Source organism: Pan paniscus, chromosome 12 (assembly GCF_029289425.2).
Source record: "Pan paniscus chromosome 12, NHGRI_mPanPan1-v2.0_pri, whole genome shotgun sequence".
NCBI lineage: Eukaryota > Metazoa > Chordata > Mammalia > Primates > Hominidae > Pan > Pan paniscus.
Window position 1 is genome coordinate 40,717,123 of NC_073261.2, and position 16,449 is coordinate 40,733,571.

A 16,449-nucleotide genomic window follows, 5' to 3' on the forward strand; every position below is an offset into this window, starting at 1 on the left:
AGTAGAGGGGGCCTGGGAGGCCCAGGGAGGGGATGGGAGGGGAACACCCAGGCTGCCCCCAACCAGATGCCCCCCACCCTCCTCAACCTCCCTCCCACGGCCTGGAGAGGTAGGACCAGGTATGGAGGCTTGAGAGCCCCTGGTTGGAGTAAGCCACAAGTCCAGGAACATGGGAGTCTGGGCAGGGGGCAAAGGAGGCAGGAACAGGCCATCAGCCAGGACAGGTGGTAAGGCAGGCAGGAGTGTTCCTGCTGGGAAAAGGTGGGATCAAGCACCTGGAGGGCTCTTCAGAGCAAAGACAAACACTGAGGTCGCTGCCACTCCTACAGAGCCCCCATGCCCCGCCCAGCTATAAGGGGCCATGCCCCAAGCAGGGTACCCAGGCTGCAGAGGTGCCATGGCTGAGTCACACCTGCTGCAGTGGCTGCTGCTGCTGCTGCCCACGCTCTGTGGCCCAGGCACTGGTGAGTCTCCCCCAGCCTCCCCTCTCCTAGGCAGCTCCACCACTCACTGAGCACTGCTTTGTGCTAGGCATTAACCCAAGTCTGTCCTCATTTTAAAGACAAGGCAGCTGGGGTTCAGAGAGGGGTCAGAGCTTATCCAAGGTCACACAGCTGGCGGGTCCAGGAGCAGGTGGAACCCAGAGCTGTCTGACGTCCACATGTTTAATGGCCTCACACTCCCAGCAAAACTGGGTCTAGAGGGTGGGTGAAATCATGATGCCAGGTGTGTAGCCTGGATCCTGATTAAGGTTGCTCTGGCCCCAAACCACAGCTGCCTGGACCACCTCATCCTTGGCCTGTGCCCAGGGCCCTGAGTTCTGGTGCCAAAGCCTGGAGCAAGCATTGCAGTGCAGAGCCCTAGGGCATTGCCTACAGGAAGTCTGGGGACATGTGGGAGCCGTGAGTACCACCAAGGATGCATGGCAACTGGGGGTCTGAAATGAAGGGTGCTAGGTGGGCTCTGGATGGGCAGGAGGAGAGTGGAGCCCCCATAGGGGATGGATGAGATGAAATGGGATGAGATGAAATGAGATAGGATAAAATGGAATGGGATGGATGCGATGGGATACGATGACATAGAATAGATGGAGTCGGATGAATGGGATGGGATGGGATGGATGGGAGGGGAAGGGATAGGATAGGATGACATAGAATAAAGATGGATGGGATGGGATGGGATGGGATGACACAGAATAAAGATGGATGGATTGGGATGGATGAATAGAAGAGATGGATGGGATAAATTGATATGGATGAGATGGGACAAGTTGGGCTGGTGGGCAGCTGCATGTGCCTTGGAGTGCTCTGTTGGCCTCTTCCTGAGAGAACCTCCCCATTGGAGCTGGGAGCCTCCCCTACTCATGTGTCCTCCACCTTGGGGCCCCTCCCTCCCCAGGATGACCTATGCCAAGAGTGTGAGGACATCGTCCACATCCTTAACAAGATGGCCAAGGAGGCCATTTTCCAGGTAATGATGCCCAGATCCTGGATGAAGGCTGGGGCCCAAGAGATGAGGGACAGAGCAGGGAAGAGCTGAGCCCCCTAAAGGGGCCATTTCCGGGCTGAGGAGGAGGCCTGGGTGCCTGGGAAGTCCCAGCTCCTCCTGGCTGGGAGCAGGTCATGGCCCTGAGCTCAACAGCACAGCCAGAGATGGTCTTCCCTGAGGGGAAGGGCCCCTACATGTGCCCAACTACTTAACTCCTTGGCACTTGTGAACTCCAGCACCCTGGGGGATTAGGGGTCAGTCTGCCCTGGTGGGGCCTTGTGTCCAGGGACTTGGGCGGGGTAGACCTCAGAGAGGCCCAGCTGACGGCCCCCTCTGGCCTCCCAGGACACGATGAGGAAGTCCCTGGAGCAGGAGTGCAACATCCTCCCCTTGAAGCTGCTCATGCCCCAGTGCAACCAAGTGCTCGACGACTACTTCCCCCTGGTCATCGACTACTTCCAGAACCAGATTGTGAGGGCTGCAAGCTCACCTCCTGCCTGCCTCCCCACGCAGGCCCCTGTGCCCACCCATGGGGAGCCACCCCAGCCAGCCAGACACACACACACACACACACACACACAGCACCCGAGCCGGCCGGACACAAACACACACACAGCACCCAAGCAGGCCAGACACAAACACACAGCACCCCAGCCAGCCGGACACACACACACACAACATCCCAGCCAGCCGGACACACACACACACACACACAACATCCCAGCTGGCCGGACACACACACACACAGTACCCCAGCTGGCCAGACGCACACACACACGGCACCCTATCCAGACACATACACACACACAGTACCCCAGCCAGCCGGAAACACACACACACACAGCACTCCATCCAGACACATACCCACACAGTACCCCAGCCAGCCAGACACACACACACACAGCACACACACAGCACCCCAGCTGGCCACACACACACACACACACACCCTGTCTACAAAGGGCCTAGGAAACTACGTGCCCTTCAGCCATGCACCTGACCACGGGCCCCCAGGTTCAGGTGCACACGGTGGGCCTGTACGCTCACACACCCTTACACCCTCACTCTCACACACATGCTTACACACTTATTCATTCTCACATATATGCTCATGCTCATTCACACACAATCCCAGCCACCTGCCCTAAAGTCCCCACACAGCCCTATCTTTGCCTTTTGTCCCCCCACATAGAGTTCTAAACCACAGCACCCCCACTAGGCCTGCTTCCTCCCATTCCAGTGATCCCTGAGCCCTTGGGCCAGCCTGAATAGGGGTGGGCTTCCCTCCCAGACCCTAACACTCCCACCCTGTGCTGTGCCCCAGGACTCAAACGGCATCTGTATGCACCTGGGCCTGTGCAAATCCCGGCAGCCAGAGCCAGAGCAGGAGCCAGGGATGTCAGACCCCCTGCCCAAACCTCTGCGGGACCCTCTGCCAGACCCTCTGCTGGACAAGCTCGTCCTCCCTGTGCTGCCCGGGGCCCTCCAGGCGAGGCCTGGGCCTCACACACAGGTGAGGGAGGCCCCCACAGCCAGTTAAGTGGAGATCCAGAGGGCTAGAGCCACCTCCGAAGCCCATGGGCACTGGGCCCTGGGAGAGGCAGAGCCGGGAAGGTGATAGGAAGCTCCAGGCAGGGCCTAAGGGAGGAGGGAGAGAAAGGGAGGAAGAGGGAGGGGAGGAGAGCCTGGAGGACTCTTCTCCCAGCACCCAGCCTGGCCTCCACCTGATTCTTTCCCCAGGATCTCTCCGAGCAGCAATTCCCCATTCCTCTCCCCTATTGCTGGCTCTGCAGGGCTCTGATCAAGCGGATCCAAGCCATGATTCCCAAGGTGAGGCATCCAGGGCCTCACAGAGCCCAGGAGCACACGCACACCTATAGCTCCCTGCAGCTCCCACCTCTCTCCCAACTCACACCCGCATCAGGACCCAGCTGGCTGCCAGAAGTTAGGAGGGGAGAGAGCCGCTTGTGCATTGCCCCCACCCAGGGGACCCTGGGGCTCAGGCTCAGGCCTGGTAGGTGCCAGGCCTACAGTTCATGCAACAAACATTAAGCCCCCACTGTATGGAGGTGCCACGCCAGGAGCCAAAGTACAAAAACGGACAAGACGCAGCTTTGTCCTCCAGCAGCTCACCATCTGATGGAGAAAGATCCCCAGAGGTCTCTGTAGAAAGGTTGCTTTGATCTTTCAAGAGGGGAATTTCCACAGATAGATTCCCCATCCTTGCCTGAGTCCAACTTGGAGTCTTCCAGACCTGCAGTGGCTATTGTCCAATGGCCCCGCCAGCCCAGGGCTACCTTGCCCAAATTGGGGCCCAAATGAGGAAAGGCCCTGCCCCCTCAGCCTTTCCCAGATAGGGTTGCGTGGGCCACCAGGGGCACAAGGCAGCAGGTGAGGTTCCTGCTGAGGCAGGTGGTTCACTTCAGCCCAGGAGTTCAAGACCAGCTTGGGCAACATGGCGAAACCCGGTCTCTACTAAGAATACAAAAATTAGCCAGATGTGACAGGTGCCTGTAGTCCCAGCTACTCGGGAGGCTGAGGCAGGAGAATCACTTGAACCCAGGAGGCGGAGGTTGCAGTGAGCCGACATCACGCCACTGTACTCTAGCCTGGGTGACAGAGCAAGACTCTGTCTCAAAAAAAAGAAAGAAGGAAAGATCACTGCAGAGATTGCAGTGAGAGGTGATGGGACAGGGACGGAGCTGAGGGCTGGCCTGGGGATGCATTTGGGAGGTGGGCCCACTGCTATTGGGCATGGATGGGCCTGGAGCGTGAGGACCAGGGAGGACTCCAAAGTGACTTTTACACACTGGCCAGAGCAACCAGCCCTCTGTAATGCCAGCAGCTGAGATGGGGAGACTAAAGAAGAAAACAGGTTTGAGCGAAAAAACAGAGAGCTCCCTCCTGGCCATGTTGAGTTCAAGATGCCTGTGTGAAGTACAGGAGAGGAGAGTCAGGCAAGCAGCTGAATCCCAAGCATTGGGGGAAGGTCAGGTCCAGCATGTCAGTCTGAGAGTCACTAGCTGTGGGCCAGAGCCTTTGGGGCCAGACGTAGGTCTGAAGCTGGCTCCTACACTCAGTGACCCTGTGTGAGTCCCCTGCATCCCCTGGACTCTCTGATCCCCAGTGTCCTTATTTGTGAATAGCCTTGCCCTCCCTTCTAGAAGAGAATGAGGGAATGTGTAGGAAGTGCCCAGCTGGGTGCTGGGCAGAGAGTGGAGGCTTGCCAAGTGAAGGTCCCATGCTGGCCTCTCTCCGCCCCCGCCCCAGGGTGCGCTAGCTGTGGCAGTGGCCCAGGTGTGCCGCGTGGTACCTCTGGTGGCGGGCGGCATCTGCCAGTGCCTGGCTGAGCGCTACTCCGTCATCCTGCTCGACACACTGCTGGGCCGCATGCTGCCCCAGCTGGTCTGCCGCCTCGTCCTCCGGTGCTCCATGGATGACAGCGCTGGCCCAAGTGAGCCCACTGCCCCCTCCTTAGCCCAATGCCTGCTCTCCTCCTCCCCCTACCCTGCCCCTGCATGACCCTCTCCCTCTCTGGTCCCACTGCAATGCACCAAGGAGGACAGAAACCAAACACCTCTGTAGGGTGGCCTTGCCTGCTTTCCCCCTAATGCTCACATCTCCAGGGTCGCCGACAGGAGAATGGCTGCCGCGAGACTCTGAGTGCCGCCTCTGCATGTCCGTGACCACCCAGGCCGGGAACAGCAGCGAGCAGGCCATACCACAGGCAATGCTCCAGGCCTGCGTCGGCTCCTGGCTGGACAGGGAAAAGGTACGGGGTGAGCACATGGGGACTCATGGTCAGGGCCTGTTCAAGGCAGAAGGCTGAGCCCAGGAAAGGCTTTGCAGCCAGAGACACCTAGGATGGGCCAGAATGGAGCACAGACAGGCAGACAGGATGTGGGGCAGACAATGGTGGGACTGTAAGTTAGGGCAGAGCCTGCTAAGGGTTAGGAGTCGCCTCTGGACAAAGGGCTGTGGGCTCCAGAGGACCAGCAGGCCCTCTTCACGGGCTGAGTGCGCACCAGGCAAGCCTTCAGAGGCCTGGTTATCTACCAGGAGATGAGTAACGCTAGGGCCAGTTCAAGCCAGGAAAGGGACTAGCCTTCTCTCCAGGGTCCTGATCCCTTTACTGCCCCCACACTCCTCAAGGTGTGACTCACTCAGGACAAACCCATCGGCAAAAGGAGAGGGCTGGACTTGAAGGTCCTAGGGCCCTTGCCAATACTCAGTCAATGACAGGAAATCCCCCTTTTTTTTTTTTTTTTTTTTTTTGAGATGGAGTTTTGCTCTTGTTGCCCAGGCTGGAGTGCAATGGTGCAATCTTGGCTCACTGCAACCTTGCCTCCGGGTTCAGGCGATTCTCCTGCCTCAGCCTCTTGAGTAGCTGGGATTACAGGCATGTGCTACCAGGCCCGGCTAATTTTTGTATTTTTAGTAGAGACAAGGTTTCACCATATTGGTCAGGCTGGTCTCGCACCCCTGACCTGAAGTGATCTGCCCGCCTTGGCCTCCCAAAGTGCTGGGATTACAGGCATGAGCCACTGCACCCGGACAGGAAATTCCCTTCTTAAAGCGAGATCCTGTCCTGAGGAAAGTCAGCTGATGCTCTTCCCAGGAGGCAGCTGTCCACACTGCGCTCCCTGCTCAGCAACTCCCAAGCCTCCCCACTGCCCATCACATCTGGTCTCAAGGACCAGATGAACGTTAAGGTTCCTTCTAGAACTGAAATGGAGGTGGAGGGAGGGGAGGGTGGTGGCTGAGTTTCCACCCCTCTGCCTGAGTCCTCCATCTCCAGCGTCGCCTGCTTTTCTGATGGAAGTCCTCCATTTCAGCTGGCTCCAGTTTGTTAAGGGTTTTAACTGCAGCCAGAGGTGTTCCGTGAGGGCTGATGGAGGAGTCAGGAGGGAGCCCTAGAGTGATCCAGAGAAGTGGAGAGGCCAGGACCACACGACAGGAGAGTCCTGCAAAGGGCCTGGGTCCCCTCCACAGCTGTGTGTCTCCTTCCTCAGTGCAAGCAATTTGTGGAGCAGCACACGCCCCAGCTGCTGACCCTGGTGCCCAGGGGCTGGGATGCCCACACCACCTGCCAGGTACACCCACCCCTCCCAGTTGGTCCTAGGACTTCCCTTGGCTCCCAGAGCCCCCACCCTTTGGGCCCGTGATCCTCAGAGGCCTCACTCCCCTAGGTCCAAGGTGGTCCCAGGTGCACAGGCCAGGGATTGGGAGGCACCCCTCTCTGTTTCCGTGTAAAAAATCATGAGAGCATGGAAAAGGGGGATGGGAAGGGAGGGACGGCCTGAGGAGTGCGGCTGGATGTCCATTATGGGATGGGGCTGTGTTCCCTGGCCAGTGTGTGCTGGTGGGGTGGGGGTACAAAGCGGGTGTTCTGGAGTGAAAATCTCACCTCCTCAGGCTCTAAACCCTAAGGCCTGTGGCTCAGGGAGTGGCCCGAGGGGTCTACGGAGTCACACTGGTAGCACCCACTAGGCGGGAGGTGGAGTGAGTGCTGTTCTTTCCCGGAAGAGCTGGGTGTGGGGAGCTGAGGGGTCCAGGCCTCAGCCCTGGTGCTGTCCCTGTGACAGGCCCTCGGGGTGTGTGGGACCATGTCCAGCCCTCTCCAGTGTATCCACAACCCCGACCTTTGATGAGAACTCAGCCGTCCAGGTGAGTCCAGGCCCCGAGTTGCGGGGAGGTAAGGGGGCAGGTCCTGACCATCAGGGCATGGGAGGCCCTTCTGCTCCCCAAGCAGGAAGAGGCGGCCACTCCTGCCGGCTGCTCCATCCTCCCTCTCACCGCACAGCTGGAGGCTCCTGAGGGCTTCTGGCCGGCCATCAGGAAAACACCCTTTCCGGACCCGAGCACTGCCCCGCCCAGAACCCCAGTCACCGAGTGCCCAACCCCCAGCTCCCCCCAACCCCCCGCCCTGCCCTATCCCAGGCCTCCCCCTCAGAGCTTGCCCCAGGGACTCTCTGGCCCTCAGGGTTCAATGTATTCTGACCAAGGCCAAGCTTTCCTGGGGCTCAGGGAAAATCACACTTTGCTACCCGAAGCTGTATCCCCTCAGATGCCAGGAAGGCCATGATCATCTGACTCCACCCTCCTGAGACACATTCTCTCCCTGACTGTCCTGTTCTAAGTCAGTGGAGCACCTTAGGATGGAGGGGTGGAGGCGAGGCCAGATGCAGCCTCTGTGAACAGGTGCCTGGAGGCTGGGAAATGACCCTGAGAGGGCAGGACACAGCAACCGTGGGCTTAAGGTGACCTTGAGAGCAAGCTTGGCCCACTTTACAATTCTGTTCAGAGCCAGCCCCTAACATGGTGGTCATTTATTCATTTGTTCCCTCATTTTAAAAAATGTAAGGCCAGGCATGGTGGCTCACGCCGGTAATCCCAGCACTTTGGGAGGCCGAGGCAGGCAGATCACCTGAGGTCAGGAGTTCGAGACTAGCCTGGCCAACATGGTGAAACCCCGTCTCTACTAAAAATATTTTTAAAAATTAGCTGAGCATGGTGGCGGGTGCCTGTAATCCCAGCTACTCAGGACGCTTAGGCAGGAGAATCACTTGAACCTGGGAGGCGAAGGTTGCGGTGTGCCGAGATCGCGCCACTGCACTCTAGCCTAGGCGACAGAGCACAACTCCGTCTCAGGAAAAAAAAAAAAAAAAAAAAAAAAAGGTATTTCTTTGCTGGGCGCAGTGGCTCACACCTGTAATCCCAGCACTTTGGGAGACCGAGGCGAGTGGATCACTTGAGGTCAGGAGTTCAAGACCAGCCTTACCCCGTATCTACTAAAAAAAAAAAAAAAAAAATTAGCCAGATGTGGTGGCACACACCTGTAATCCCAGCTACTTGGGAGGCTGAGGAGGAGAACTGCTTGAACCTGGGAGGAGGAGATTGCAGCGAGCCAAGATTGCGCCTCTGCACTCCAGCCTGGGTGACAGAGTGAGACTCCGTCTCAAAAAAAAAAAAAAAAAAAAGTGGGTGCCTGTGGCCAGGCCACATCCTAGGGCTATGGCTGAGCCCTGCCCTCCTGGAGCTCATAGCCAAGTCCACTTCTTCCATCTGAGGCGGGGAAGCCAGCCCTGTTCCTGAAACCCTGCATCACAAGCCCCTGTGGGAGGCAGTGGGGAGGGGAGGTCCTCCCCCACTCAGACCTGACCCACAGGGACCAGTTTAATGTGTCCTTGCCCCACTGATGACAGCTGGGGATCTGGGGGTGGGGAGTCACCCAGGACCTGGGCAGTCGCCTTTCCCCAGCTCCCAGGGCTCCCGGCCTTCCATGCTGAAACAGCAAGACCAGTGGGTTGGCGTGGGAGGCCTGGGCTTCAAACCCAACTCTGCTATCACCTGGCTGTGGGTCCCCAGGCAGGACATACACACAGTCCCTCTCTGGCCCTCATCCTCCTCAGCTGCAAAGGAAAAGCCAAGTGAGACGGGCTCTGGGACCATGGTGACCAGGCTCTTCCCCTGCTCCCTGGCCCTTGCCAGCTGCCAAGCTGAAAAGAAGCCTCAGCTCCCACACCGCCCTCCTCGCTGCCCTTCCTCGGGAGTCACTTCCACTGGTGGACCACGGGCCCCCAGCCCTGTGTCGGCCTTGTCTGTCTCAGCTCAACCACGGTCTGACGCCAGAGCCCACTTCCATCCTCTCTGGTGTGAGGCACAGCGAGGGCAGCATCTGGAGGAGCTCTGCAGCCTCCACACCTACCACGACCTCCCAGGGCTGGGCTCAGGAAAAACCAGCCACTGCTTTACAGGACAGGGGGTTGAAGCTGAGCCCCGCCTCACACCCACCCCCATGCACTCAAAGATTGGCTTTTACAGCTACTTGCAATTCAAAATTCAGAAGAATAAAAAATGGGAACATACAGAACTCTAAAAGATAGACATCAGAAATTGTTAAGCTTTTTCAAAAAATCAGCAACTCCCCAGCGTGGTCAAGGGTGGACACTGCACGCTCTGGCATGATGGGATGGCGACCGGGCAAGCTTTCTTGCTCGAGATGTTCTGTTGCTTGAGAGCTGTCGCTTTGTTAAGATATAAAAAGGGGTTTCTTTTTGTCTTTCTGTAAGGTGGACTTCCAGCTTTTGATTGAAAGTCCTAGGGTGATTCTATTTCTGCTGTGATTTATCTGCTGAAAGCCCAGCTGGGGTTGTGCAAGCTAGGGACCCATTCCTGTGTAACATAATGCCTGCACCAATGCTAATAAAGTCCTATTCTCTTGTATGAGAAAGAAAAAGACACCGTCCTTTAAAGTGCTGCAGTATGGCCGGACGTGGTGGCTCACACCTGCAATCCCAGCACCTTAGGAGGCCGAGGCAGGAGGATCCTTGAGGTCAGGATTTCGAGACCAGCCTCGCCAACATGGTGAAACCCCATTTCTACTAAAAATACAAAAAATTAGCCAAGTGTGGTGGCGTATGCCTGTAATCCCAACTACTCAGAAGGCCGAGGCAGGAGAATTGCTTGAGCGCAGGAGAATCACTGCAGCCCAGGACACAGAGGTTGCAGTGAGCCGAGATTGCACCACTGCACTCCAGCCTGGGTGACAGAGCAAGACTCCATCTCAGTAAATAAATAAATAAATAAAAAGCGCTGCAGTAGCTATGGCCTCACCCTGAAGTCAGCGGGCCCAGGCCTACCTCACTCTCTCCCTTGGCAGAGAAGCAGACGTCCACAGCTCCTCTCCCTCACAAGCACTCCCAGCCTGCCCTCCAGCTGCTGCTCTCCCCTCCCAGTCTCTACTCACTGGGATGAGGTTAGGTCGTGAGGACACCAAAAACCTAAAAATAAACAAAAAGCCAAACAAGCCTTAGCTTTTCTTAAAGACTGAAATGCCTGGAAGTGTCCCTTTATTTATAAAATAACTTTTGTCATATTTCTTATACATGTTTCTTGTAAGAAATTCAGAAACTACAGACAAAGGGAGTGGAAATTACCCACTGTCAGGCCTCTGAGCCCAAGCTAAGCCATCATATCCCCTGTGCCCTGCACGTATACACCCAGATGGCCTGAAGCAACTGAAGATCCACAAAAGAAGTGAAAATAGCCAGTTCCTGCCTTAACTGATGACATTCCACCATTGTGATTTGTTCCTGCCCCACCCTAACTGATCAATTGACCTTGTGACAATACACCGTCCCCACCCTTGAGAAGGTACTTTGTAATATTCTCCCCACCCCCCCACGCCCCCACTCCCGCACCCTTAAGAAGGTATTTTGTAATATTCTCTCCGCCATTGAGAATGTGCTTTGTAAGATCCACCCCCTGCCCACAAAAAATTGCTCCTAATTCCACCGCCTATCCCAAACCTACAAGAACTAACGATAATCCCACCACCCTTTGCTGACTCTTTTCAGACTCAGCCCACCTGCACCCAGGTGATTAAAAAGCTTTATTGTTCACACAAAGCCTGTTTGGTAGTCTCTTCACAGGGAATCATGTGACACCCACAGTCCCACCTAGCCCAGGAGAGAGCTACTGCAGGGTGTGTGTTTTGACACTGAGCTTGGGGCTTTTTCCATCTTCTCCCCACAGCCTCTGGCTCCACACCTCCACCGTTCAAGCGCCAGAAAGAGCTGTCTATGCAGCCTGCTCTTGGGCTAGGGATGAGACACACAATTCATTGGCTCCTGGATTTTAAGTAGACATTTGTAAATCTATAGCTAACTACTGTCCTTAAAGCCATTGTTTCCATTACAAAATCCAACTCTCTGAGAGAAAAGGGTGTTTTAAATTTAAAAAAATAAAAACAAAATAGCTTGATTGAGACAATGAAGAGCCAATGTTTGAAGAACTGGAGGCATTAATAGTTTATCCCAAAAATATGAGTGGGAATGAGTGCCTGATAATGAAAAAGGCGGCTTCATTCAAAAGGAGGTCAAGAATTGGCAGACTTTGGGAGGTTGAGGTGGGTGAATCACTTGAGCCCAGGAGTTCAAGACCAGACTGGGCAACGTGGCAAAACACCATCTCTATAAAAAATATAAAAATTTGGCTGGGCATGGTGGCTCACACCTGTAATCCTAGCACTTTTGGAGGCTGAGGTGGGTGGATCACTTGAGGTTAGGAGTTCGAGAACAGCCTAACATGGTGAAACCACATATCTACTAAAAAAAATACAAAATTAGCTGGATGTGGTGGTGCATGCCTGTTATCCCAGCTACTTGGAAGGCTGAGACAAGAGAATTGCTTGAACCCAGGAGGCAGAGGCTGCAGTGAGCCAGGATTGCGCCACTGCACTCCAGCCTGGGCAACAAGAGCAAAACTCTGTCTAAAAGAAAAAAAAAAAGATACAAACATTAGCTGGGCGTGGTGGCGTGTGTCTGTGGTCCCAGCTATTCAGGAGGCTGAGGTGGGAGGGTCGCTTGAATCCAGGTCAAGGCTGCAGTGAGCCGTGATGATGCCACTGCACTCCACCCTGAGTGACACAGAGAGATCCTATTTCAAAAACAAATAAATAAATAATTTTAAAAAAGAGTTGACTAGCTGGTAGGAGGACAGAATTGGCAGGAAGTGGCTACACTTGAGACTCCTAGGGTCCCTGAGAAGTGTCCAACATCCTGCACCTCTGCCCTTAGGAAGTTGGGGGAAGAGAAGTCCCAGGAGGGATTATAGCCCAAGAGGAGGGGACTTATTCTTCACTTTCCAGGGTGTGGGCTTCTAAGAGAAGCCTACCTCTCACAGGACATCAGAAAGGGTGAGGACGCTAGCCTGAGGGATGGAGCTAGGCAGCTGGCCTGAGGTCTGCCTCACAGAGTGTCCCCAGTGTGATGTGGTTGCAGAAGAGCAACCTCAACCCACAGACCGAGAGGCAGTCAGAACTGGCTCTGGACAAGATGGTGCACCCGTAAGAGCCCATGGTTGGGGATGAATCTGTGACAGATTTAGTGGATCTTGAGATGAGCAGAAATCAGATGTGTAGCAGTGATGGCACAAGAAGATGATGATCAGGCAAGACGAGAGACACTCCAGAGAGACCTGGATGGCCAGGGAATGCTTAGTCCCCAGTGCCTCTCCTCACCACAGGGCAATCTGTAAATCACTCCCAGGGAAAGGGGAAAGAGGATTCAGTGGTTAGTCAGCCAAGAGAGGCTGAGTATTAAGAAGGGAATGAGTTACTCCGAAATGGAAATAATATGTTTTGAGGGCTCATGAGCCAAAATGAGTTCAGTTATAGAGAAATAAAGATAATTACATTATGTCCCCCTAATGAATAACTGAAATTTTAAATCCACGACATAATCATTATTAACATGTTATTATCTGTAATTCCAAAGCTTTCTGTGCACATATACAAAAACAGATACAGCAGATCTACAAAATGGAAACATCCTATACATGCTGCTTTGTAACCTGCACTGTTCATTTAACAATAACCTTTTCAGGTCAATAAATGTAAGTATCTACTATTATTGCTAATTGCCACATGACAGCTCTGTCTCCCAGGCTAGAGTGCAGTGGTGCCATCACTCTGGGGTTCAAGCAATCCTCCTGCCTCTGCCTCCCTAAGTGCTGGGACTACAGGCGTCAGATACCATGGCTGGCCCTTACTTTTTTTTTTTTTTTTTTGAGACAGAGTCTCACTCTGTCACCCAGGCTGGATTGCAGTGGCGTGATCTCAGCTCGCTGCAAGCTCCGCATCCCAGGTTCACGCCATTCTCCTGCCTCAGCCTCCTGAGTAGCTGGGACTACAGACGCCCGCCACCACGCCCAGCTAATTTTTTTTTTTTTTTTTTTTTTTGTATTTTTACTAGAGACGGGGTTTCACTGTGTTAGCCAAGATGGTCCTGATCTCCTGAACTCATGATCCACCCGCCTCAGCCTCCCAAAGTGCTGGGATTACAGGCGTGAGCCACCGCGCATGGCCGGCCCTTTCTTTTTTAAGCAACTATTATCAACAATTTGCGAAAAATAAAAATCCTTGCACTCACATCTTTGTTTGTCTGACTATCTTCTTAGAATCAATTCCAAGACATGAAATTTGGGGGACACCTTTACTTTTAACAGAGGCTGGATTATCAATCTGGGCCTCTGTGCCAGCCGTACCAATTTCTATCCCAAAAGAAAACAAGTGCCTCTTTCCACTCTCACCAAACTGGGGTATTAACAATCTTTCAAACTTTGCTAATCCAAAAATATATATATATATATTTATATATACAGGCTGGAGTGCAGTGGCACAATCTCGGCTCACTGCAGCCTCTGCCTCCCAGGTTCAAGCAATTCTCTTGCCTCAGCCTCCGGAGTAGCTGAGATTACAGGAACGTGCTACCATGCCTGGCTAATTTTTGCATTTTTAGTAGAGACGGGGTTTCACCATGTTGTCCAGGCTGGTCTCAAACTCCTGACCTCAGATGATCCACCAGTCTTGGCCTCCCAAAGTGCTGGGATTACAGGTGTGAGCCACTGCATCTGGCCTATCCAAAATATTTGTTTTGTTTTGGTTTGGTTTGGTTTGGTTTCGTTTGCTTCCTTTTTTTTTTTTCTGCTAATCAAAATATTTTTAAATGATGTCTCATGGTCGTTCTAATTTGCATTTCTTTAGTTACCAAATAAACACCTTTTCACATGTTTATTGGCCATTTATATTTCATCTTTTGTGAAATGCCTACTTGGGTTTTTTGCCCAATTTTCTGTTTAGGTTTCTTTTTCTTATTGTTTTACCAGTAAAAATAAACTAGGTATATTCATTTATTTACTGTCCTATACATTGCAAATTTTTCTCTATCATGTATCTGGAGTATTTTTTCCACATCTATCTTTTTCTCGTGATTTCTGGCTGTGGGGTCATGCTAAGAAAACATGAATTGAATTTCACTTCTTCCCCATGTGTGGTTCAAACTCTGGCCAGACCTTGAGGTCTCCAAAAGAGGAAGGGCATGCTGGGATCAGCTTTGAAGACATGCAGGCCAGGCCCCCAACCCAGACAGCCGTGGTGGAAGCAAGCCATGTGTCACCCACAAAGGACCTCAAGATCACACAGGATATGATAGTCAGCTCCAAGAAATAGTCCCTAAACTTTTAAGTGATAATTCCTATTTTCACCATCTTGGAAGGGTATAAAGAGACAAAATCATTTGTGCAAAAGGACAACACAGAGAACACAGGCTAAGTACTAAAGCATTTACTCAAAAAATATGGGTGATTGGCCAGGCACGGTGGCTCATGCCTGTAATCCCAGCACTTTGGGAGGCCGAGGCGGGCAGAACACCTGAGGTCTAGAGTTCAAGACCAGCCTGACCAACATGGAGAAACCCCATCTCTACTAAAAATACAAAAATTAGCCGGGTCTGGGGTGCACACCTGTAGTCCCACCTACTCGGAAGGCTGTGGCAGGAGAATCACTAGAGCCTGAGAGGCAGAGGTCGGCAGTGAGCTGAGATCGCACCACTGCACTCCAGCCTGGACAACAGAGTGAGACTCCATCTCAAAAAAAAAAAAAGGGGGGGAAACTCACAAGCTCAATTTTTTTTCTTTTTTGTAATGACAAGGTCTTGCTCTGTTGCCCAGGCTGGAGTGCAGTGGTGCAATCATGGTTCACTGCAGCCTCAAATCCCGCGCTCAAAGGATCTTCCTGCCTCAGCCTCCCAAATAGGTGGAACTACAGGCACACACCACCATGCCCAGCTAACTTTTGTTGTTGTTATTGTAGAGATAGGGTCTTGCTATATTGGCCAGGCTGGTCTTGAACTCCTGACCACAAACAATTCTTCCACCTCAGCCTCCCAAAATGTTAGGATTACAGGCAGGAGCCACCACACCTGGCAAGCTCAGTTCTAAACAATGTTAAGTTTGAGTTTACTTTAAAACACCCAAAAATAGGGCCGGGCACCATGGCTCACGCCTGTAATCCCAACACTTTGGGAGGCCGAGGCAGGTGGATCATTTGAGGTCAGGAGTTCGAGACCAGCCTGGCCAACATGATGAAACCCCGTCTCTACTAAAAATACAAAAATTAGCTGGGCACGGTGGTGTTCGCCTATAATCCCAGCTATTCAGGAGGCTGAGGCAGGAGAATCATTTGAACCCAGGAGGCAGAGGCTGCAGTGAGCTGAGATCACGCCACTGCACTCTAGCCTGGGCGACAGAGCAAGACTCCATCTCTAAAATAAAAATAAAAATGAAAAAATAAAATAAAATAAAATAAAAAAATTAGCCGGAAATCACTTGACCCTGGGAGGTGGAGGTTGCAGTGAGCCAAGATTGTGCCACTGCATTCCAGCCTGGGCAACAGAGCGAAGTTCAAGAGTTTAGAAAAATCTGGGATTAATATGTGTTTATGAGTCATTTCCATAAAAATGCATAGCTGAAATGGCCTAGGGAAAAAGTAAACAGCAAGAAGAGTGACGCTAGGACTGAATCTTGAGAAATCCCAAATTTAATGGCTGGATAGAAGAGATAAGCCTCCTAAGGAAATACTGGAGCTTCCAGAGAGGTAGAGGAAAGTGAGGACAAGGTTGTGTCCAGGTAAAAGGGTGGCACCACAGGAGTGCAGGGCTCCTGTCTCCCTTCAACAGAACTTGCTGGGGCTGACTGGCTGCCTCCAGCTGCTTCCCATATCTTTGGACCTGCCACAGTGCTCATGCCAAGGCCACCCTTCTTCTAGGCTGCTAGAGCCCATGACTGAGCTTGATGGGAGCCGTTTCTGCTGAATTGTCTGACAGGGAATCTTTGCCCTGGGGCTCCACACTGGACTGGCTGAGACCACCTCAGAATTGCACTGTAGTGAGAAGCGCTTCCTATTTCCTTTCTTTCCTCTTCCCTTACTCATTCCTGCACTGCAGCTGGAAACTGCCCACCTCTGGCCTTCTAGTTAAGCACAATAATAATGTATCCCCTTGACTCAGGTATTTTTTTACTTAGAAATAAATGCATCCTAACTGACACACCACCCACAAGCTGACAGGAAAGGGCGAGCGTGATGTGCACCAGATGTCAGACTGTAGGGTAGAGAGTTTG

General features: G+C 53.0%; 1 protein-coding gene across 2 annotated transcripts; it reads left to right on the forward strand.

Annotated features, from left to right (window-relative positions):
- Positions 1–172: 172 nt before the first annotated feature.
- SFTPB (surfactant protein B) lies at positions 173–16,375 on the forward strand. Of its 2 annotated transcripts, XM_034953478.2 has the most exons (10): positions 173–464; positions 775–902; positions 1,399–1,470; positions 1,834–1,959; positions 2,813–3,001; positions 3,229–3,318; positions 4,759–4,942; positions 5,115–5,260; positions 6,501–6,581; positions 7,074–7,408. In XM_034953478.2, the coding sequence occupies exons 1-10, from the start codon at positions 362–364 to the stop codon at positions 7,134–7,136; spliced, it is 1,182 nt and encodes a 393-aa protein (XP_034809369.2). In that variant the 5' UTR covers positions 173–361; the 3' UTR covers positions 7,137–7,408. The 2 variants fall into 2 exon arrangements, with proteins under 2 accessions (XP_034809369.2, XP_034809370.2); XM_034953479.3 differs by lacking the exons at positions 6,501–6,581; positions 7,074–7,408 and adding an exon at positions 9,723–16,375.
- The last annotated feature ends 74 nt before the right edge of the window (positions 16,376–16,449 follow it).

Bases quoted from the DNA above. Each gene is read 5' to 3' on its own strand.
- SFTPB (XM_034953478.2), top strand. From the start codon at position 362: ATGCCCCAAGCAGGGTACCCAGGCTGCAGAGGTGCCATGGCTGAGTCA. The intron at 465-774 runs GTGAGTCTCCCC...CCCAAACCACAG, and splicing joins GCTCTGTGGCCCAGGCACTG to CTGCCTGGACCACCTCATCC. The intron at 3,002-3,228 runs GTGAGGGAGGCC...TTCTTTCCCCAG, and splicing joins GGCCTGGGCCTCACACACAG to GATCTCTCCGAGCAGCAATT.